The 24,069-nt window shown below is 33.3% G+C and overlaps 2 protein-coding genes across 6 annotated transcripts; both read right to left on the bottom strand.

Moving 5' to 3' along the window:
- Positions 1-11: 11 nt before the first annotated feature.
- Positions 12-15,129, bottom strand: LOC130613275 (endoprotease bli-like). 4 transcript variants are annotated; one of them, XM_057434618.1, is made up of 14 exons: positions 15,011-15,129; positions 13,526-13,668; positions 12,551-12,640; positions 12,348-12,467; positions 11,189-11,244; positions 11,008-11,111; positions 9,712-9,899; positions 9,071-9,298; positions 8,640-8,740; positions 7,586-7,701; positions 6,990-7,104; positions 6,293-6,591; positions 1,401-1,655; positions 12-1,136 (listed from the first exon to the last, which is right to left on the bottom strand). In XM_057434618.1, exons 2-14 carry the CDS (start codon positions 13,622-13,624, stop codon positions 1,081-1,083), a joined length of 1,827 nt encoding a protein of 608 aa, XP_057290601.1. In that variant the 5' UTR covers positions 13,625-13,668; positions 15,011-15,129; the 3' UTR covers positions 12-1,080. The 4 variants fall into 4 exon arrangements, with proteins under 4 accessions (XP_057290601.1, XP_057290602.1, XP_057290603.1 ...); XM_057434619.1 differs by lacking the exon at positions 15,011-15,129 and adding an exon at positions 14,847-14,993; XM_057434620.1 differs by lacking the exon at positions 15,011-15,129 and adding an exon at positions 13,966-14,041.
- A 2,762-nt stretch (positions 15,130-17,891) lies between these two features.
- LOC130613273 (heterogeneous nuclear ribonucleoprotein 87F-like) lies at positions 17,892-23,344 on the bottom strand. Of its 2 annotated transcripts, none has more exons than XM_057434615.1 (5): positions 23,259-23,344; positions 22,305-22,323; positions 20,575-21,151; positions 19,896-20,433; positions 17,892-19,776 (listed from the first exon to the last, which is right to left on the bottom strand). In XM_057434615.1, exons 2-4 carry the CDS (start codon positions 22,305-22,307, stop codon positions 19,913-19,915), a joined length of 1,101 nt encoding a protein of 366 aa, XP_057290598.1. In that variant the 5' UTR covers positions 22,308-22,323; positions 23,259-23,344; the 3' UTR covers positions 17,892-19,776; positions 19,896-19,912. The 2 variants fall into 2 exon arrangements, with proteins under 2 accessions (XP_057290598.1, XP_057290599.1); XM_057434616.1 differs by having other exon boundaries at positions 19,909-20,433.
- Positions 23,345-24,069: the final 725 nt, after the last annotated feature.

Below are 24,069 nucleotides of genomic sequence, written 5' to 3'. Positions count from 1 at the left end.
AAATGACTAAATTTTGTGCAAGTGACTAATATTTTTACCAAATAAACATTTTTACAGACCTTTTTTGCCGCTAAATGTAATGCACTTCCTTGAAAACACACATCTGAATCTGTTGATCAATTCATTAACGCAGGAGGGAAAATAATCCAAAATCGAAAAAAAACCATAGGAACTATATTATGATTTTTAACTCTTCTTATAAATCTACCTTTTATGATAACAGTCTTATGAGGGGAAAACGCGATTTGTAAAAGCCTATGAAAAATTTAATTTAATTTTTTTGGCATTGCTAACAACCCTTACCTTGTTGGTAATTTTAAAAGAGAACATACCGGAAAGTAAAACACAAAAATGAAAGACAAGTATAAATTATGTGCATTAAAAATCAGGAATAAATTACTTTAGAAAATATAAATAAAAGGGTACATTTATGTATATACACACAATGAGTTCTTATAAATTACATGTATTCAACCTCGTCCCCAGGGTGTGGCCCCTGAGCCGTTATTACAGCCGCTTTCAACTTCATCAACAACGCAAAATGCCCTGGTAACGAGGTGGACATTATTATTCGCTCGATGTATATGTATATTACTGCTAAAACTACCAGTAAAAAATACACATACTAAGGCTAAACAAAAAATACAGGGTATTCCCTCTTCTTACGAAGTCAAATTTTAGGAGATTTCAAGGCTTATGACAGGAATTTTCATCCTTTTTTGAGAATTTAGAAGAGAGAACAACGTGCCCATGTAGGATTTTAAAAACAAAAGAATGCCAGATGTTGTGGAATTAAAATTAAGGGAGTTTTGAGGAAAAAGTTGTTAAACAATCCACTATTACATGAGGATGAGGCGAACTTTATTCCAGCAAAGCAACAAAGAACCCTTAGAATGATAAGAAACCTGACACGAAAATGATATTTACATATATTAGAGAGAATAAAAAGTTGCTTATCAAGTCTTCGGAAGAAATCTTTTTGGTTCCTTTAATATAAAATCATGCATAGAAAAAGTAACCATTTAATATTCGTTGATGTTTAAAAACCATAAAAACAGAAACACATTTGTCGTGACACATTTACATGAAAACAATACGTGAGACAACCAACAACATCATCGCAAGTAATGAAACGCCTAAACAAACAAAAACAACAACTTTGAATGTATTTGACTTAAATGAGGACTTAGGTCAATTAAAGGTTAAATTAAAGGAAGGTCAATTAAAAATGCTGTAGAAAATGTTGGAATAAGAATGTCCTGGGTGGAAAATTTCCTAAATATTAGGAAGCGGAAGGGAGGAAGATTATTATAGACCATAGAGTATGTACCCCGCGAAGGTGTATTTTTACAGGTTAAAAAATCCAGCATTATACTTTTATTTCTATGCAAACATTTTACCTTTACACGACACTGCAGAGTTTTCGGGGGTAGTTGGCGTTGATTTTTTAGACTTGGTGGTTGCAGTGGGCGTTGTGGGTGCAGTAATGGCTGCACTGGGCATAGTGGTTGCGGTGGGTTCAGTAATAGCTGTAGTGGGTGTGGTAGTTGCAGTAGTTGTATTGGTTACTGTAGGCGTGGTTGGTGCTGTAGACGTGGCAGGTGCAGTAACATTGCTAGTTCCATAAAATATGAGTTTGTAATACTTGAGTGTACCTAAAAATAAAACCATCGAAAACTAATGCCTTTTTTTAATTTTGAATAAAAGCCTAAAAAAGTCCATGTAAATACCTTCTGCAAAAATCTCGGTAGCAGGCTCGTTACCTTGATTTTAATGCAAACGAGACCTACGTCTTATTACGTATCGTGATTGAGAAAATTTATCTTTTTTGTCTTTTTTTTCATTTTCGTCTGAAACAAAAGTTTTTGCTCATAACTCCACTTTTTCCAGGTTTTTGAAGTTTCAGGCTTTTAACGCCATTGTACATAAACATGCCCTTCCAACGGTAGCAACCTTAATGTCCAATTTTATTCTGGATTTAGTGCTTTTGGGCTTAAATCAGCCAGACTATAAGTTACCAAGAGAAAGATTTTTCAGGACCATGAAATTTTTTTAGGTTATTTAAGTTTTTTAGTCTTAGGAATAAGGGTGATTGAGGGTGATAGGTTTAAAACATATCGGGGAGTAAGAAATAAATGAAAGACGAGTTTACAATATGTGCAGTTTCTTTATGAATCAGGAATAAATTACTTTAGAAAATATAAATAAAAGGGTACATTTATGTATACACAAAAGTTTCGATGCTTGCTAATTATATTACATATATTATATATTTAACTGAACAGAAGTGCTAAATCTAATCGTTATGACAAATTATCAGATAAATAGGCTAAACAGAAAAATATAAAAATTAATCGATAATAAACGTATTTTTCCAGATCTTCAGTAAAAAGCAGTTCAAGGGAAAGCAAAATATAGTCCTACAAGACAAACTTGATTCTAGCGAAGAAACAAAAAACTTTTCGAATAACAGTAACGCCAACACGAAAAATTATATTCTTAGATATTTGAGGGGATAAAAAGTTGCTTATCAATTCTTTAGAAGAAATTTTTTTAGCATTAGAATTTTTTAATATCATGCGTAGAAAAAGTGACTAATTAATTTAAGTTAATGTTGCAGAATTATAAAAAAAAATATGTTAACTTTGATACCAACACAGTATTCGTGGCATATTTACATGAAAACAATACGTGAGACAACCAACAACATCATGGCAAGTAATGAAATGCCTAAACAAACAAAAACAAAAACTTTAAATGTTTTGGATTTGCATACTGTCTTAGTACGGAATGGCGTCTGAAGCAATCTAAAAACTGTGTGAAATTCCAACAATGGCTGAGTCTGTATTTTACATGTTGAAATATTTTATATTGGACTTTTATTTCTTTGTAAAAATCTTACCTTTACATGACACTGCAGAGCTTTCAGGGGTTGTCATTGATCCTTTAAGCGTGGTGGGTGCTGTGGGTGTGGCGGGTGCAGTAACATTGCTAGTTCCATAAAATATGAGTTTGTAATACTTAAGTGTACCTAAAAATAAAACCATGAAAAAATTCCATACAAATACCTTCTGCAAATATCTCGGTAGTTGGCGCGTAAGCAAATCTAGCTTGCTTCTAATGCGAACGGGACCTTACGTCTTACCACTTACCGTGATAAAGAAATTTATCCTTAAAACTTTAATTTTTGTGTTTTTCTGATTTTCCTGTAAAACATACGTTTTCGCTCATAACTACACTTTTTCCAAGTTTTGTCACGTTTGAGACTTTTACCGCCATATTCTACATAAAACTGCCCTTTCAACGGTAGCAAACTTAATTTTCGATTTTATTTAAGGTTTAATGTCTTTTTGGCTTAATTCAGCAAGACTATAAGTAATCAAGAAAAGGACATTGACCATGAAAATTATTTAAGGTTTTTTACCCTTAGGAAGAAAGGTAATTGTAAAAGAACTGCTTTAAAACATATCCAGTTTGTTATTTTGCCGGCATAATTAACTGGGGTACACAGAAGCTGTGGGAAAAAATATTTTGTCTGTCACTATGTGGTTTTCGATTGGTTGGTTAAAACAAGTCGATTTAGTCGACTAAAGTAGACTCATTGATATTTACGGATATAGCCATACTTAATACTGCTATCAGCTTCTTGTCTACAAATTAGGTAAATTCAAATCCTGAATTTAAGTGTTACTTCATCCTTCACAGAATATTTTTACTACGCTATGACTATAAGTATTAATAAGTTTTATAACAGCTGGGTGGTACATCTATATTTTTTGCCGACGATTAAAAAGTTAAAAATTTAAAAGGAACTTACTAAGTAAAGAAAAAAAATGCCAGGTAACTGTTTTAACAATGATGAGGTATTGGCAGGCTGCGCCAGGTTTTTTAAAGCTAACCTGTCCTAAAGAGCTCAAGTGGTTATCATGGGTGGTAGCGTTAAAAAGACCCTTAACCATATTCTAATGGCATAAATTTTGGCTAAATATTCTGGCATAGCCCTTTAAAAAGGGAATTTTAATTGCTCTGAACTGGTTAAAACATTTGATACCAAACGTAGGACATGTTTTGTTTAGACCCTATCTCACTTATTTCAATCATGAAACATGGTAATATTTACATGTTTTGGGCATTTAGCTTTATCAAAATTTATATACCGTCAAAATCAGTTATCTGTGTCTCCGAAAATGGCTAACTTCTGGAAATATGATGATAATAGAAAAATAATTTAGCTCGTTTTTATCAAATTGGTCTAAAAACATATGCCAAGTCATTATTTTAATTTTTATTGAAGTTACGGGACTTTTAATTTAAACGAAAGATATGGTTTTTTTGTACTGCTGGCAGTGAATTGTCATACGAACTCACCAGTTTGGAATGTTTTGTACGTTTTTAAATGATATATCACTCAAGCTTGTGAAGAAATTATTAAAAGACCGAATCGCTGTGAGCAATTCACCTGTACCTTAGATAAGGTAAATTGCTCACAGTGATGCTCGAACTGGGGAGCTGCGCCAGGTCTTCTGACAAAAGATTATTTGTCAAATTTTTTCTAACATTTTTAAGGACTTTTGCCAAATTTTGGCTGCTTTTTATGTTTTTTATGAGGTAGGGTGGCTTATATTTAGTATAAAGTACAGAATTTTTTGCATATGTAGCGGTCAGAATATCAATCAAGATTTTTAAGGTCTGTAAGTTTTATTTTAAGGTTTTTAAAGTCTGACAGCGACCCTGAAGAATTTTGCTTTACCTATATATTACGTTTTATTAAAGCAGATAGCAATACGTTTTTGATGTGTTTTTTTAATCGACTCCATTGTATACAAACAATGTTTTTTAAATTGTTCATAACACTTTATCAATGCTACCCAGCTATCTTGTTTAAGGTGGAACATTCCCAGGTACAACTCTATAATGATATGTAAAAAGTGGAAGGAGAGTGATTTGTCAAACAGGCTCCTGCAGCCATGGTATGATCATTTTTTCGGCCTCACTTTCAAATCTTCTTCTTTTTTCTTGTAGCATGGACTCTGGTGGTGGTTTTCCGGGTATAATTTACTCACTGGGACTCATTTCCGTTTTCGACAAAATTTGGCAGAGTAAACAAAAAAGCATGCTGGGAAACGCTGGTGACGTCAAAATCTTGATATGTCGGTGAAAAAAAGCATGATAAACAAAAAAATATTGTTTTTGGTACCTTGTCGAAAATTGGTCTAAATATTAAAACTTTATTTCAGCATAGTACACAAAAAATCATAGTAACAATGATATTGATTTTGGTTTCGTAAAAATACCATTTTATTTCATATTTCCACACAATATTTCTTCCTCCAAACCTACAACTATAGGATCGCAAAGATTTCCTCACAATTATTTCGTTTATAAACGTTGTGATCAAAGGCGACTTCTTGTTCGTTTAAAATCTAACTTTTTTCCACATCAAAATTAAATGTATATATTCAGCAAAAAATTCACTTTAGGTTATAAGCGAAAATAATAGTTATTAGTTTAGTTTTTGCAATCTTTATTTTCGCAATTTTAATATAAATTTACGCATTTGCAACAATCGCGGCTGCATAAATATAAGCTGTAAAAACATACCTTTTGGGTGCAATATTTCGCGTTTTTTTTCCGGAAAAAAAAACATTATATTTTTTTTCAGGGGGTAATAGCAGCACCGTTGTTTTTTTTAGTCAAGCTAGTCTTACAATAACGATCATATGTTGCAGATTATCATAACAAGCGGCCTATAGAATTTTTATGAAATTCTGGAAAAATTCCAGAATATTTTTATATTTTTTAAAAAACATAGCAGCACAGAAGCAACAGAAAGACCGGAAAAATCAAATTTCATGGGTAAATTAAGCATTCGTTTGTCAGAAATTCTCTGAATTTACAAAAAAATTCTCAAAACAAAACTTAAAAATTGGATTTTTTAAAGTTCATCTCCCGTATAAAAAAACTCCAAAAGGAATCTAAAAAATCCTAGAACAGTTGCCCATCCTAAATAAAGACAACTATTTAAAAATTCATCACTGGTAACCTTTAACAATCTTGCAAAACACCATACAGTGATTCATTTTAGAGACTACTGCAGCCTACTATGACTTCAAACAAATGTAATATCGATGTCATAGGTTTTTTGGAATTTGCCTTGCTCAAAGTGACTCTGAATCTGAAAAATTCTAGTGCACTATTGCTGTCAGAATACATAGTATTCAAACTACAGTTGTCCCTTTGCTGCACGTTTGTAACCGCAACAATTTCAATAAATTAACAAGCTAAAACCTACCATTGCTTTTAGTTGCAGAATTTGCATTCTTGAACAAAACCTCCCATTCTCCAGCTGGATTTTCTCCCCAGTAATGCATAGACATGGTTGAGTACATCTTAATCTCACTCCCAAAGTCCATCTTTCTTGGGAGTAGCATGTACGACACCAAAGAGCTCGGACTTTTCACCTCGACCTGCAAATCGCGTCGTGGTGTAAATGTTAAGTTGAGAAGTAAGACAACGTGTTCCAACTTTGTAATACCACATGTGTTTGAAAGCTTTATCTTGTCCGTCAAGCTTCCTGTTGATGGAATTGCCCTAGAAAGTTAAAAAAAAACATTCTTATTAAATTTCGCTCTTATTCCATATGCTATTAACGTATATAAAAATCAAACAACATAGAAATCGATTCCGTTCGGGGTGTGACCAATCCTCCAAGAAGGTCATCCATACTAAAATGCTAAAGTAAGGGTTGTGGTATTTTCAAGTGTATCATTTTATACATCTATCGCCTGTATACCCAAAAATGAAGTACTTCTAAATTGCAATTTCAGATTGAATTAAAAAGATGTGGAGAACAGCAACAAGCAGACATACAGCATATAACAAAATAGACATAAATAAAATATAAACAAAAATAATATTTTCCAGAGGTTATTTGAGCTTAAGTCAAGTACTTCAAAAATTACTAATTCATTAAATTATAACTTGCTCACCTATGTGCTGCATTTTCGTGTTCGCAGGAAATTTGTGGACGTACAGTTGTCCAGTTTTTAGCAAGTTTAATCATCGCCATCGCATCAAGTATACCAAAACCAAATCTGTCACTAACTACAATGGTAAACACACAATTCAATAGCTGGTAAGAGATGTTACTAGACGTTACTAAGAACCGAAAAAAGGAGAATCATAAAACATTCTACTACTCCATTTTATACGATGGAGAGTTACAATGGAGAGTAGATACAAGAAAAAGTTTGCATATAGCATTAAAGGAACTTTTAAAAAAAAATTTGAATTATTTAAGTGTTGTGAACTGAAAAATATACATGGGAATTAATTTTCACGACCGATAAGAAAGAAAAACCACTAATGATACAAACACTAGTAGCAAAACAAAAAACGTAACAGTGTAAATAATGCAGTCGTAATTTATGATGATTAAAAAACAAATAGTTTTTTAGATTCGATAACACAACAAGGCTTCATTACATGCCCATATTTTACTAGACTAAATGTTCTTTTGCTTTACCAAGAAACTATTTCACTGGATTTTTATAAAAGAAAATGCTATACAATGCTATTTGCGTACCTTTAAAACCTGCACCATTTGTCTTCCATCCATTGTCCACATCAATAACTTTAGTAGGGTCATTAATTGATGTGCGTGTAATGATGTGCTGCACGTCTCGCCATGTAAGGTCTTTGCTACAAGATAAAATAAAATTTAAGCAACAGTCAACCCTTTAAGCACGAATTTCTCAGGAACACGTCTTTACTAGGTGGATAAACGTTTTCCTTTTTTTCATAAAGCCGGTAACAAGTACATGCAGAATTGAATTTAAATAAGAGCTACTTCAATTTGACTTGATTACATCTCTTTAATAATAGCCGTATTCCGCCTGTCTGTCTCTGCGCGGAACCCCGCTGAGTTAAAAAATGAAACACGAATATCAAATGCGATATATTTTTATCCACTTTGTTGCGACGGATAAATATAAAGGACGGGCGAACCCGTGTAATAATAGCTATCTGTTCGTGCGTCTGTTTGTCCTTTTGTTACGGAAACACGAAATGCGATATATAAAGGACGGATCAGATTGGAAGAGGGTCATTAATATACCCCGTCCAACCCATGCTACCATGTAAAACGGACGTTAAGCCGAGAATGATGATGATGATGATGATGATGATGGGCGACCCCGTGGATTTTTCCACGTGTTAACGACTTCTATATTATAATACCCGTAAACGTCTGTCCGTCTGTCTGTCACGTAAAATAGTATAGCTTAGCTGGGCAGGTGGCGAGACGCACTCAATGCGGTATTGCGGTATAAAAAGGACGGGCGAACCCGTGGATTTTTCGACGGCTTACGACTAGTCTCAATAATAATAGCCTATATTTTGTCTGTCTGTCCGCGAGAAAAGCGACGTTCAACGTGCACACGAAATAGCGTATAATTTAAAGACGGTCTACCCCGTTGATATTTATCGAAACTCGAATAATAATAAACCTCATCTGGTTAAACAAAAGCAAAAAGTTACAAATAAGTTTCACTTCACACACAAAAAGCACTTACAACCAAGTAATTCTAACCATAAAACAAAACATCTTTAATAAAAACATACAGTGCAAAATTACTTACTTTGCTTGCAAAACCAAAGCTAACATCCCAGAAGCCACTGCGGCTGCAGCTGAAGTTGCAGAAAAGGTATTACTGCATTTATTTTGAAGATCAGCTGTGGCCTATACAAAGAAAAGAAGTATTATTCGAGTATTATTATTTCTCTGTGTGTTTGAAAACATACTATAGCACATGACAATAATAATAAAAAGCCGGGACTGAGCAGGACAAATATGTGCTAGTCTTGCCTACCCCTGACAAGTTTACTATACGTACTCCGCAATGAGTTTTTTTGACAAATTATGTTAACGAATTGCTAGTCGTTTTTTTTATCTGTCCTTATTTTTTGTACTATTTGATTAACCGTTCAGCAAAGAAAACACCTTTCTATGGGAAAAACTGAAATTCATAAACCAAAAAAGTTCTATGAGGTTGTGGAGGAATCAGATTACCATTGGATCAGCATTACTAAGAACGCCCTTTGCACCATCTCTTGTTTGCGTCACACCAATAATAGCGGGACATCTTTCTGACACATTGGATTTCTTTCCATCCGAGTTCACAACGCTTATGGCCAACGTGTGAATAGACGTGATGTAACCATCATAACCACAAGAATCTTGGAAAATTCCTTCGTTGCCAGCTCCAAACACGAAAAGACTGCCTTTACCATTTCGACCCTGCGTAAGAGATCATGTGACAATTAAAAGAAGGCACAGCAGTGTTTTTATAGGTAAATTGCTTTTACCTTTTCTGTTGCTTTTTTTGCCACACCCCTAGCCTAGACATTTCTCAGGTAATGGAAGTCCAAGATAGGACAAGCTGGAAATACCCGGGAGAAAAGAGTCTCTATTTAAATAGACAAGGAAAAGCAGAGTTCGTAAAGTCGACCAACATGACGCCTTCAATAAGTATACACGACACCTAATAACATTAAAATTTTCTGACTTCTGTACTGGTCATTTTTCTGACATATTCTATCCTGGATTATCTGACTGTGTGAAAAACTTGCTCTGAACTGACTAAAATCAATTTTCTTAACCCTGATGACAAATATTATCACGACAAATATTAGGCTACAAAAAAAACTTACATGTTTGGTACCATCAGCCATTGCTTTTGGAGCCAAATTGTATCCAACTTTAGAGCCAATGGAATCATCAGGTCCCCATGCACATGTGTAAATATCAATGTGGTTTCGGTTAAATGATAAGGCTGCATTCTGAGAGTAATCTTTGCCTTGCGCAACTGAACCTCCTGATGTATCAATGAATCGAACACCTAGTAGCAAACAAGTAAAATAAGTCTTTATTATTCTAAAACAAAATTGACTTATCTTTCTACCATACCACTTTTTGTGAAAAAACCATAAGACTAATGAAAACATTTATAAAAAATATAAACACTTCAAATATCTAATATATTTCTCAAAAACAAAAAATGCTTTTTGTTTGATAAATTTAGAACTTCCCAATTACTGTATTAAACAGTTTTATTGACTTTTCATATGCATAAAGTTTAAAGACATCACACATACATAATGACCCTTGTGATCCTGTCAGCAACGTTTTCGAATTTTCTCCTTTTTTGATAAAAAATTTAGAATTTTCCTGAGTGATAAATTTTTGCTAATAGCCTTTTTTAATATTTTGCAAGACAAAACCTTTGAGACACAGTCTACAGAATTTGTTTTAACAGTTTCCTTATTTTGACAAGGCTTTTTGCTGCAACTTTCACCATGTTTCAAGATTCACACATAGAAAATATCTAGGCACAAGATTAAGTAATCATAAAAACCCACATAGTTGTTAAACTGATAAGAAGGAAAATAATTTAAAGACAGCAAATACAAAAGCAAATATTAAAAGACAAAATAGCGGAACTATATATCATAGCAAAACAAAAATGGGTTTAGAAATATTCATATTTCAAGCTTTTTTAGAGTTTTTTAAATTAACATTGTCTTGTTTCAAGATTTTTAAGGTCCAGCAGACACTGTTTTAGAATTGGGTAAAAATAAACATGTCTACAACAAACTGATTGATAAATTTGGAAATTCAACAAGGAAAAGTAAAATAAAATGAACTTGAGTATATAAAATAAATTGATTAAAAACCAGTTAAAGGCACTAATTATATTCTAGAGATGAAGGAGAGACTCTTTATTCAGAAAAAAAACTTATTCTCAATAGAAATATTACCTTGGCTACACTTTATTTATATAGTGTATTTGTAGCTTAATTATTTAGTCATTAGGGAATGTATCAGTTGTATATAAGAAGGAATTGTTAACGTAGTATGTATAAACTTATTAAAATTTGCACTAAATAAATGAAATTGTTTCCTTCACACTATTAGTACCTCGGCCTGCAGTTACTATGAAAACATACCTCCAATTTTAGCACCATATGCTACGCCTACACCACATTTCCCATTGTTAGCCTCACCAGCAACTATTCCAGCTACGTTTGTGCCATGCTTACTTCCACCCACGCTACAAGGAATATCAAAGTACAAATTATCCTGAACCACACAAACATATTCTGTAAAATGACTATCATTTTAACTTACTAGTCTGGAGTGGGATCTGTTGTGTTGGAGACAAAGTTATAGCTGGCTGAAGCATCCTGAATGAAACAAAACAAAACAAGGACTAAAGTATTTTAAGCCTACAATATGCAATCAGCTTAAACTAATGTGTAAAATTTAAAAACGAAAAAAACTTAGCAATTATGCAACCAAGCACCAATTAACCAATAAACCAATTAAAATTGACTAATATAAAAAATTTCAGGCCTTAGTCGCGAATTTTTCAAAAAGCACTTTATGCATGCAAAATGCATTCTTTTATTTAGCAGCACGTAGCCTTGTGGTTTTGGTGTTTGCTTCGTAATTCCAAGGTACGTGGTGTTTGGTCTACAGTGCAACCATGTTTATGGGGAATTATGGGAGAATGGTGTATATGTTAGACATATTTTTGGTAAGTGTTTGTGGAAAAGTATTGTGTAAGGAGGACATATACCTCGCTCCAGTGGTATCCCTGCCTTGCCTACTACATGTGTTAGGGAGATAACATTGGACAGATACGACAGTCAGTAGAGCAATTGCCCCGCAAACGAAAAGTTGTGAGTCCATGTCCCACTCAATCCATCATGTTCACTTATACCAAAATTATATATGCACAAAAGAAAACTTTTTCTTTCTTTCCTGGTTGTTTAAATATTTTATTCAATTTGCGGGATGAAATGTTCTTTGTTGGTTCTTGATGCCTGGGGACCCAAAAACGGATGTTTTATAGTGGTATAAACCCACTGTAATATTTTTTTGGGGTTAAACCAATACATATTTTATATTCCTGTGTATTATCTTTTTTCTAACATGAGTCGAAATTAAGGCTTGTATTATTAAAAGAGGTGTTTACATAATAAAATGTGCACTTTTCCAAAATCCAAAAATTACCATCTTTCCATTATTGTTAAAAATACTGTGTGTGCTAAATTTTACTATAAAATGAATATCTTCTCAGAATACAGTTTTCTGGTGTCTGTTTTGATTAGCCTGTATTGAAAAGAACATGGAAATGGAAAAATTACCACATTTTTATTTTTAGTTTAAACGTTGCATGTGATAAACATTGCTGATAACTAAATTCTTAACAAATAATTTTAAGTCTTTTTTTAATCATACTGTATTGAAGAAGAGCACCAAGGCTACATTACGTCTCACTTACGTATCGTTTCTTAAATTCATCATGTGTTTTTTCGAGGCCAGTATCTAACACACTAATGACAACATCTTTTCCATTGTACCCTTCGTCCCATGCTTCTTTAATCTTCATCACGCCATTTGTCTAAAACACAAGTTACAACACCAATACATATACTTTGTGCTCAATGAAATGGGAAAGACTGATAAGTTCAGATACAAACTCACCAAATACCATTGAGTACTGTACATAGGATCATTGAAGCTACTTGCAGCACGTCGATTTCTTGGAAACATGTTTTGCTTTGGATCAATATTCTAAAATAAAGGCGGTTGTCTTAATTACAGAGACAAAACTGTTCCGTTCTTCATTCAGAATATGAAGTAATATGACAGAGCAATGTATTTGAATTATTTGTCATTGTTAATAAAACAAAAAAATACTAGTACTAGAAAAACCACAAAGTTTTTCTGTCAGCAACTTACATATACTTCTTAGGGCAACCAAAATAAAGATGTGACACAAATAGGAGAGTAAAATGTTGAGATGCAAATAACAACAGTCTGACAATTATTTTTTAACAATTTTAAATTTTTTTTAAAGGGCTTTTCCCAACTTTTTAGAATATTTTATAATTATAGTACATAATCATAAAAGAACTATGTATCAAAGCAAATGCAAAGAAGATTCAAACGTACAGAATTTAAAATCAAAAACAAAACGAGTTAGTAGAGACAATATCATGAAACAGAAATTCGCATTTCTAGAAGATGAATATTAAAGGTCTTCAAGGTAGCCTATAGTCTAATTTTAAGGTTTTCAATGTTTTTTTAAGGTTCGGCAGACATCTTTAGGTTTTCAATTTTCTAAGGTTCGACAGACACCTGACATACCAGATAAATACTCTGGATAAGTTAGACAAAGTTAGATTAAATTAAAGCATGGAAATAAATGTATTGTTTTAAAAGCAAAGCATCTCTATAACAATAGCTGTATTCTGTTCAAAACAGTTGCACTACAGCTTTGTCGCATGACTTACCAAGTAATTTAATTATTTCATGCTAACAGGCACACAAAAATGCACAAATAATGATGCCTAAAAATATGTACGTCATGTCAAAATCTAAGGACCGGTGGACCTGTTGATTCTCCATGTGCCAATGACTAGTTTAAATAATAACAAAGAAAATTATATTCCTTACCTGACAATCTGCTTCATTACTGCTACCATATTGTATTCTTGGGCGTACACAATACACACATACTAATCCAATAACTTGCAAAAAAATTGAGAGATACATCTTGAACTTGTAATAAAATTAATTTTGAATTCAACTTTCCCAATCTAAATTCAAAAATAAAACTTAAAATTGAAGTAACAAAAAATGCTGTCTTTTTTTGTTCTGTTCAGCCAAGTATAAAGAGAAATTTCAGTTAAACTTTTTGTTTATACATTGTTATGTTTATTTCCATATATATTTAGTTAAAACTTCATAGTTTAAGAATTCAATTAAAGTAAAATAAATATTACATTCATTGAAGATCTCTATATACGAGACCGTCTTTAAAGAGAAAAGTATTGTTATTATTATTATGCATGTTAAAAGATAATATTACTATGCTGTTACTACAAATATGTTACCCTTTTAATACTTCCTTCGTGAACACTGGTCATTAATTGTTCAAAGTTTTTTTAGACAAATAATCTTGTCAATATTAAAATACATCATAATGAAATTTAATTAACTTTATTTGTTATTAGTCATTGTTTTTAGTATATACATCTTTAGTGAAACTACCTCTGGTGGAGGGTTTACAAGCTTAGGTATTTCATCAAAACTTGTACATAGTTGCTTAAAAATTTGCAGAAAGAAAGTTAGACAAATATTCCCATACATTTTTAAAAGAAAATTATTTCAGATGTATCAATCACACATAACCTTTTATAATGGTATACTGTAGATACCTTCTATTTTTTGCTATAGCAGAGCTATCTCTTTGACAAAGATAGGGAAATTAGTCAAGAAAAATACAACTTTTCTGTGATTCTGTGTTGGGGTGTGTTATGTGTTGAACGGATGAACAAAAAAGATTTCTAAGAAGTCAATAAAAGTGTAGCCAAGTAAAAGTTCAATTTCTTGCGAATATAAAAGTAGCTGTAGCTCAGATCCGGGTTACATCATCATATTTTATAAAAGAAATTAAGAAACTTTTAAGAAAAATGGGTGGCATATTTTGACTTATTAGCAAAAACTATTACATAAGATATAATTTTGAATATATACTCTATGACCGAGTAAATGTTACCATAGCCCCAGGTTACCCAAGCTATGTGAGGGAAATATGCACATCTATCTATGATTTAGAACAGGATTTATTGTAATTTGAAGTTTGTAAATTTTAGTTGTATTGTACTTAGTAAATAAAAACTTGAAAATTTTCATGTTTTCCTAAATGTTGATGCTGAATTCAAACATGTTGGTCATTTTTGTTGAAAATGATCAAAAAATTTAAGCATGTTACCCGGATCTCAGAATGCTCTCTCTTCTTGGAGACCTAGCTAGCTTCGCCAACTAATAGATAGGTAGTTTAAAATCTTTAGTTTAATTTTTCTGTAAGTATTAAACAGATCTTTAACTTGTACTTACACCTTTGATAACTAAGAAAAAATAAATAATGAAAACTACCATGGCTCGTTGTACTTCGCTTTTCTATGTGAAGTTCTTTGTATCTGCGCTTTCAAAAGATTGACCGACATTGCTTCAAAAATTCGGCATGTAAATACGAAAATGTTTCTAGGAAAAGATTAAAAACCAGTGTTTTAAAAAAGGACGCTCTCCCCCTTTTTTGCAGAACCCGGCGGTTTTTCTTTTCAGACAATTTCTTTCCCTTTCCCCTTCCCCAGATGCTATAGCTATTACGACGCATGTTGGTAACGAGGTAGGTTATTGTAAAGTTCAAAAACGTGATTAAGCGTGTCTAAACTACCTTCATAACTTTTTTGAAACATCTGGGCATCGTAGAATATATTAGGCACAAAAAATAAAATCTATTCTAAAAATTATCTCAGTATCTCATCTGCCTCATTCTTTTTCAAGAGGTGTCAAAAAACCTCATCTTTTAAGACAACGAGCTCATTTCGTAAAAAATTGTTGTGTTCGCAAAAATTTTGCGGAAAGAGAGCGACAGACTTTATTCTGCGAATGTGACACGGTTTTGAAATAAATCTGGAATTACATTTCCAGTAAAATTATTTATTTTCACCGTCAGACAAAATTAATTATTTTTCGCTTTCCGTCAATTAAGTTCTGATTGGTGAGAAAATGGGGTTTGTATGAAAGAAATTTTGATTTTATATATAGTAATTGACAAAGACTTACTTATTAAACAAGTAAGTCAATGTAGTTTTCCATATACACTCTTTTTTATAAGCATAGGGGTAATTTTGGCTTAGCCTATGATCTGCTTGAGAATATTGCAAATTAATAAGCCTGAAAGTTAGCATCTGATATTCAGATCTGATCTTATGTTGTTTCCTTGTGCAGAAGTTACTACAAATTACTCAGAGAAAAAAAACAACTTTATTTTTTTTAAAACTTACCTTATCCGCCAAAATTATCTTTGCTCTCTGTCAAATTTAATAGTTTTTTGTCATAGCAAATTTCCAAATTTTCTTCACGCTAAAATTTATTTCCCCAAATATATTATAATAATATATTTGTAATAATATATTTGTATTTAACCTCAAAACTTTGAGCCTAAATTTGGCATAAAATATATATTTTATATAGAAAAGTTCACAAGTTTTCAAATAGTTAAAGAAGGCACTTTGTTCTTCATTCACATCAAAGTCCACGTCACAATCAGATTCATCGGACAAATTATCATTCTCAGGACCTGGTGGGTAGAAGACGTCACAAAACTTCTAGTTTTAAAGATGGCAATGTCGGCGACGTTCTGTTATTAAGATTTATCAACAGTTTGGACGGAGTCAAAAATTGGAAAACACAATGACTTTTTAACCCCTAAGTTTTTATAAAAACAAAGTTTCGAAAAATTGAATTGTGCGAATGACGACAAAATTCGCGAGAATGTTTTTTAGAGAATGACGACGGTGGCAATTAAAACAATCCGAGTGAAAGCACAAAATCTCGCGAAAATTTATTCTATTTATCACTTTTATGCCCATGTACGCAAGTGACGTCTTTTGACTGACAGGTACTGCAATATCCGGAAAGTTTCTTCAAGAATTGAGCAGAATATAAGAGGAAGTTTTAAGGTACCTTTTCACTTTAACCCTATTTGGTCCCGGGTTTTCGAAAATATTATGACCAGGGGGCGGCATCCTCCCTCCCCCCTCAATAACCTTTCATAAGCTTGTCCAAATTGAATGAAACTTAGCAAATTATAGTTACGTCACAAAAGGAACAAAATGGTCGCAAAATTTTTTTGCTTGCGTCAGCATATTTTCCTGGTCGTAATCGAAACCTTGAAATTTGTTCACAATGCCACTATCTGCCTAAAATTCAATTACTTTAGTTCTATAGAGCGAATTTTTACATTCTGTTTGAAGTTTAAGAAAGGTAAATAAATTATTTAACATATTTTCCGGTTTTGACATAGATCGCATGAAAAATGGCCAAATATTGCCAAAAAATCCGTTCTTTTCGATTTTCGGGTAAAATCCGAAAAATCGGGAAATCGGATTAATCACTTGAACAAAACATGGCGAATGATTCTTCTTGATGAAACAAAGTTGCAAGTTTCAAGTTCTAAACATAATCCTAACAAGGGTTATTATATTTTCCTCAATTTAAGGGTTTCATAGAGATTTTTAGGGGTAGTTTCGAGTAATAGCCAATAACAAAGCCTTTGAAAGCTAAGGAACCTAAAAATTTTGCATGCAGGCCTCTAATAGATAAATATTAAAACTCAGGAAGTATTGTAGCCATACAACATAGCATTAAAGAGTTACTAAAAAAAACCATCAGGGGGGCCTAATCCGCCCCTCGGACCAAACAGGGTTAACAAAATTTTTCGTGGGACGGAATGGACAGGAACAAAGAAGCTTCGTGCATGCGTATTTAAAATGTTTACATCACATGAGTGGAAAATTTTCTTTTCCGTTTCGCTTCAGTACATTTACATAACGTACGACCTTATTTAAAAAAATAATGGCTGAAGCTTAAGAAGCCATTCGCATCAAATAATTCCGCAATTTTCAGTTTTTTTGTAACAACAAGGTATGAATATTTTGATTCATAGGCGTCTCAGAAATATTTCTATGTCAGGCTTCTTGATAACTTGGAGAGTTTGCAGATCCATCTCGCTCGCCGTCATCTTGTTTGCAATTCTACCTTTACAGGCCTTGTTTTGAAACCGAGATTGAATTAGATTATTCAATTAGAGAAAGCCGTATTCCCGACAAATAAGACCAAAAATTCCTTTTCCTTATTCCTCAGTATTTTCTAAATATCGAGCCAGCAAAAATTTATTCCAGATTTAATTAATCGTCTAAGGCATTCAGTTTTAAGAAATTAGGAACTCAGCGAAAGTAAAAACAGATCGTTTGCGACAATGAAAATTCTTTCCGTACGCAACATACAATTTTTTAAATAAAATATCTCATGTACAATAAAATTTACAATTAAAACGATGTCTTAATTTGTGTCAAGAACAGCTCTTTCGGAAGTTTTCTGCAGACACTTTGCTGCTGTTTACATCGTCACATTACCACACCATAGGCGTTTCATTGTTGCTCGTACCCTTTCGGAAGTAATGACTTTTAGTTCTGGGAATTCATTTCATCAGAACCATGTTGATACCGGAACTAATTTCAGCCGACAAAAAAAATCTGCTAAAAACTTTACTACCGGCCTATGTTACATTTAAATGTAATTTTGTTCCCATAAGTCAAATCAATTAAATTTCTATATTAACTTTTATTACCGTATTTCCTATATTTCGCGCTAACCTCCAATAATCTATACTTAGTACGAAATAAGCGCCGCCCTCTGTTAAGCGCATCATGAAAAGGCGGTGCTTATTAAAACACAAAAATGCTTCCACTTATCTCTAAATGTGAATATTTTTCTTTTTTTATCAATTCCTCGTACAGGATTTTGGAATGGGTACAACAAGAAGCTCTTGTCGATCCTTACTGTCTGCATCTCCAGGTGTGCTCTAATTCCCTTTTTTATCAAACTTTGTAAAAAACGCCGAATGAAATACGGTATTAAAGAAGAGGAACAAGGAAGACCATACACAGCAATATTTTCTTTCTGAACGTAACATGTCACTTTAGTAACTTTTGAGAAAATGAAAAACTTTATTCAAGCACGACTCTAAAAGCTAACGTGGACAGCAGCGACAAAGAGGATGAAATAACAATAGTAATAGCAACCTCCTTATATTATAGTGCCAAAAATCTTGTAAGCTACCCTGATTCAGACAGCGATGATTCTTCTGGCAAAATTACTATAGATATTAGAAAAAAGTTTAAACATCTGACCGTGGAAAATAATTTAACGCCACATACCTTACGCGCACTAATTTTTGCGATAAGAAAAATCAAGCCAATTAATTTTCGCTGAATATCCATAAGAACACAGGAAATATTGTAAATTGTAGTGTTTCAATCAAAATGTTGAGGCATGAAATTCTTATCGCATAGGTTTTTGTTTCTTAGCTAAGTATTTTTTGCGCGAATTACATGTTTTTGTAAGCATAAACGCTTATAAGTATATTGCGGCTCGGGAATTGAATTTCAATAGTAAAAACAGGACCATGTTATCTTATCGCATAAGGCAACGTATGAGATAAGTTTTTAATTTATTTCTGCAATAAGCACATGTAGCCTATTCCATTTTCACCTGCTTATAAAAAAACACGCAATTTTGGCGTAGACGTTTAGCACACACTAACGAAAATTTTAGTACTTAGGAATACGAATAAGGTAATCTTACATCGAAAATTCATAGTTTGTTTTAGTTCAGAAGATAAATCACATAAAAAATTGGCGACTTTCTTTGTTCAATTAGCCTTGTCAGCCAGAAATGTTGCAATTTCCTTAGTCTTAATCGATTTTACATCGTTGTAATAGGCACTGCTTAAAGCCTTATATTCGTGCGTTACACACATGCAGTTTTAAACGACTACTAAAATACTTAGTAGAGTCCATGGAACGACACAAAATATTAACAATTTAAAGACTCTATTTATTTACTTAAAAGGAATATAAAAACACACAGTTAAAACTTTCTTAATTTTTAATCACTGGACCTAAGCAACCTATCTTTGTCAGTGCTTTACACAGAGTTCTTCCTATGTCTTATCTCATCTACTCTCGATAAACTTTCGTGGGTGGTCGTTTATATTTACATCCTCCTATGTACATCGTGCTTATTTTGTCGACTTAGTCCTTAGTCTGATGTTGACTTAGAACCTAACAAACCTAGATAGAAAAGAAATAATCCGCTATTAACATGTCAGTTAGCTAAAATTCATACTTCATACTCTTTAACCAAAACCTGTTTACCCAAGAAACCGTTTCAAAACAAAAAATTAACTAACCTGTGATACGTACCATTTTAATATGGTTGGTATCTGTTGTTACTGGTTCCACCCCAATTTCCTCGATTAGAATTTTGGGTCCCATCATAAGTACTCTGACCTCCATATTGATTGTAACCAGCACCTTGATTGTAGTTGGGCTGACCATAGCTGTTTTGGGCATAGTTTGGTGCCTGATTGTATGTGCTAGCCTGGTTACCACCGAACCCACCACCGCCTGCTGCAGGGTTAGTATTGTAGTTATTAAAATTTTGACCTCCTGCAGGATTTCCCTGTTGTGCATAACTTGAGTCATAATTATTGTAACCATTGCCTTGCTGTTGGTTATTCCATCCACCAACTCCTCCTCCATAATTGCCTTGATCATTATTGTAACCGCCTCTATAGCCACCCCTTCCTCTACCACCACCACCACCGCCACGACCTCCTCTAAACCCACCACTACTACCACCTCCACGACCTCCTCGAAAGCCACCACCACCACCACGGCCTCCTCTAAAACCACCACCTCCACGACCTCCTCGACCACCATTGCCACCTGGAAATAAATAATTAAATTATTACGAAGGGAACTAGTGCTATGTGAAGAGGAAAATATCACTGCTTCTTCCTGGCCAACAAACTAAACAACATCGAAAAAATAAGAAGAAAATAAAAATAGAACAAAAGTTATATTGACCTTCAGGATTTTTAGGCTCTGCCTTCTTTAAAGACATTTGCCTATCCTTCAGTGTGAACGAATTTTCACTAATAGTCAATCGATCCGCAAAATCTGTGCTGGAGCATTCCAAAAAACCAAATCCTTTGTTTTTATTTGTTTCTCTGTCCTTTAAAAAGTCAATTGAATTGACAGTACCGATAGATGTTGGATGGCGATTTTCAATATATTGTTGCAGTTCTTCTGGAGTAAGGTCTGGACCAATGCCACCGATAAATAGTTTTGTAACCTTTGAATGAGCAGTTGCAGTATTATATTCTCTTGGCATTGCTCGCTTAACATCTAATGTCTTTCCATCAAGCACATGAGGTCGTGCCTGAAATACTGCTTCAACACAATCAGATTGATCATAAGTTATAAAACCAAAACCTCGGGACGTTTTTGTATGTGGATCCTGTATGATAACTTTGTCCAACATATTTCCAAAAGAAGAAAAATAATTGAAGAAATCATCCTCTGTAGTCTCTCTATTTAAACCACCTACAAACATCTTTCGCATAGCCTCGCATTCTCTGCTATCTTCATTTTCCTCGTAGCTCTAAGTAAATGAAAAATAGATGTAATGCAAACATTTTGGGGATATATACTCACTAAATTTATAAAATGTGCTTTTGCTAAATTAAGGCAGGGCTTGAAAAATTGAAAATATTGACACATATTTTGGGTACCTTTTAGATTTATTAGGTCTTGTATATACGTACAACTTAACACTTAGGTGACCCCCATATCAGTTGTGTTAATTTTGTTTGTAAAAAGGAATAAAGGAATGTGAATAAAATTCTGATTAAAGAATCAGCACTCAATAAACAGCCTTATTGGTAAAACACAAACCATAAGTAATTCTTGTCCCAATAGGATATTCGAGGATGTGTACCTGCAACTTGCAAGATCAAACCTTGTTTTCAGGGCCAGGGAAAAGAGAAAAGGGACAGGTAGCAATGTAATAATTTTAAAGATCATCTATCTAAGACTCTATATTGAATGTTCGCCCTCCTTTATAATAAATGATAAGAGCATAAAATAAGCTAAAAATTTCATAATACATTTTTCTGGGGTAAATTGATAAAGGAATATTTTCGTGTTATGGACTTTTTCATAGCAGGGCGTCAAGTTCGGTATTGTTTACATTTCCTTTTAAAAAATTGTTATTTACAATCCCTTTTAAAAATTAATTCACTTTCGTTGAAGTTTATATCTGGTTTATCAACCATGAGAAGACGAGAGAAGATACAGGATCATGAATAAATCTAATTTAAAGGAAACCAGAGATATAAAATGATGTTGGACTTAAAGAGCTTAGTCTTTTTTCCAAAAAGCTTATTTCGTAAATAACACTCATTTGAAATGAAATTTGGTGAGTGGATATATAGGGCCTATACAAGTTATTAGGTTGTCAGCAAAAAAAATAAGAGGCCTAGTACGAGCAAACAAGTGTCATTTTGGCAAAAAAGTTGCTATTAATTCACCATTATAATATCTATGCATTATTAAGTTTGCATGCACATGCCATAACAGGTCTAAAATTACTGATGACAGAAAATGTCAAAATTTGCTAATGCTTAGTAGCAAAATTTGGAAACAGGAAATTGCATAGTTGTGTCAAACTTTGCATAATGAATTTGACTGGGGTTGTACTTTTTTTCTTGTTGGAAAAACGAAGTTACAAAAACAAGCAAAACTAGATAGCTTACCATACTGGAATATCTTTTTCTAAAAAAGAAAAAAAGAAATAATTGAATAACTTCCTCCAATCCATTATGCAGTGTGATTTCAATTTCCTTCCTAACTTACTCTCTTTACTGACAACACTGGATGGCTATATGATATCCTAAGCCTTACATCTAAGATCTACTATATTGCTAACAGTACTGATAAAAACCATGCACTTTACAAAACCGGCAGAAACATCGCAGGATTTCATTTTTTTGCTTGGTGCTGATAATCCACAGACCCCATAAAAAGTGCTGAGTTTTTCGGACAACTATGGCATTTTATTTTGCATGAAAAAATCCAGTTCATCCAAATCAAACCCCAAAAAACGTATTATCTAATTTTATAGTTATTTTACTATGTGGTAGTGAACTGTTTAAAGTGCTTTTTTTTAACTATCTGCATGACATGGTACAGGAATTGCATTTTCCACTAAACTAAATTAATTCTAAAAGTTGCCCGAACCCACCCTTGTATTTGTGGGTGTTTGCAGCTTATCAGCACCCACTTGCTCTTCACAATGCAATTGCCGCCCTCATTCACTGGCATTTTCACAAAGTTGTTTTAAGAAATAATTAAAACCACAAAGTCACCTGGGGAGCGAAATTGCAAGATCGTCGCTAGAGCAGTTTGTCTAATTATCATGTAAATAGGACGGTATATGCTAGCTTACTTTTTTCAATAAAGTGAATTTATAACTTACAATTGTAAGTTACTAAGACAGAAAGGTGTATTAAGCATTTAAAGAGGCATCATATAGCCTTGCTAAAAATCAGTGATTTTTAGGGTTTATTAGCCTAATTTCAAAACTAAAGGTCTAGGTATTTACAAGTAGGATATTAGGGAATTTATGAAAGGCACTAGAAAATAAGAATGAGAATAGTGCAATAAAATATAGCTAAAAATAAGAAAACCAAGTAAATATATATGCTAACAGTTCAGTTGCGTCTGTTGATCACTATCCGCTCGATGGCAAAAGGACGATGAATGAACTCCAAACAATTAATGCGCATGCTCTATTGATCATGGTCTAACAACTTGTGATAAATATTAAAATAAAAATAAAATTTCTTAAAACGCAGGTGTGACCACTGGACATCCCGATTTAGCGGGAGGCTCTCCGGCTTGGTTAAAAACTCATTCCGATTTTGCCTTTTCCGAACATTTCTTGTGACCATATTCCGACCATTCTCGTCAAGGGTCAATTTGTCATTGGAGCCGTACATACAACGGAGCATCAAATTATTCAAGAAGGCAAAATGCCCTAAGGTTGCATATTATACGTGTAGGTTTTTGTAATAGGAGAATTTGAACATTTATTTATTGATTTGAACATTATTATACTATTATACTACTGCTACAAGACTACAAGAACATTTGAGACTGATGCAAGATAGATAACTACATCCAGTTCCAGCGGAATTTTAAACGTTGTTATTATAATAACAGAAAACTTGTCAACCTCGTTCTAAGCACCTGTTGTCTCCTCGTTCTAAGCACCTGTTGTCTCGACGCTTAGATGCCAGGCAGGGAAATACAAGATACCCTGGGGACGAGGTTTAAAACTTCTATGATATTACAACCACATTGACGCATATGCTGACGACGACAAAAACAAAGGAGATGAAATAACAATTGGTGCTGAACGATTCACAACATCGTGGTGACCAACAACTTGTTGCGCATACCGATTAGTGAGATTGACGAAGAAAAGTTTACTGTTTTGAAAAAATAAAAACAAATTAG

The sequence above is a fragment of the Hydractinia symbiolongicarpus genome, chromosome 10 (assembly GCF_029227915.1).
Source record: "Hydractinia symbiolongicarpus strain clone_291-10 chromosome 10, HSymV2.1, whole genome shotgun sequence".
NCBI classification, from domain to species: domain Eukaryota; kingdom Metazoa; phylum Cnidaria; class Hydrozoa; order Anthoathecata; family Hydractiniidae; genus Hydractinia; species Hydractinia symbiolongicarpus.
This window is presented reverse-complemented; position numbering and strand designations above follow the sequence as displayed.

Excerpts from the sequence above, each read along its gene's own strand:
- LOC130613275 (XM_057434618.1), bottom strand. The coding sequence starts at position 13,624 with ATGTATCTCTCAATTTTTTTGCAAGTTATTGGATTAGTATGTGTGTAT. Across the intron at positions 8,741-9,070 it reads TTAGTAATGCTGATCCAATG|GCCACAGCTGATCTTCAAAA; the intron begins GTAATCTGATTC and ends TTCTTTGTATAG. Across the intron at positions 7,105-7,585 it reads AAATGGTGCAGGTTTTAAAG|TTAGTGACAGATTTGGTTTT; the intron begins GTACGCAAATAG and ends TTACCATTGTAG.
- LOC130613273 (XM_057434615.1), bottom strand. Across the intron at positions 20,434-20,574 it reads AGAGCCTAAAAATCCTGAAG|GTGGCAATGGTGGTCGAGGA; the intron begins GTCAATATAACT and ends ATTTATTTCCAG.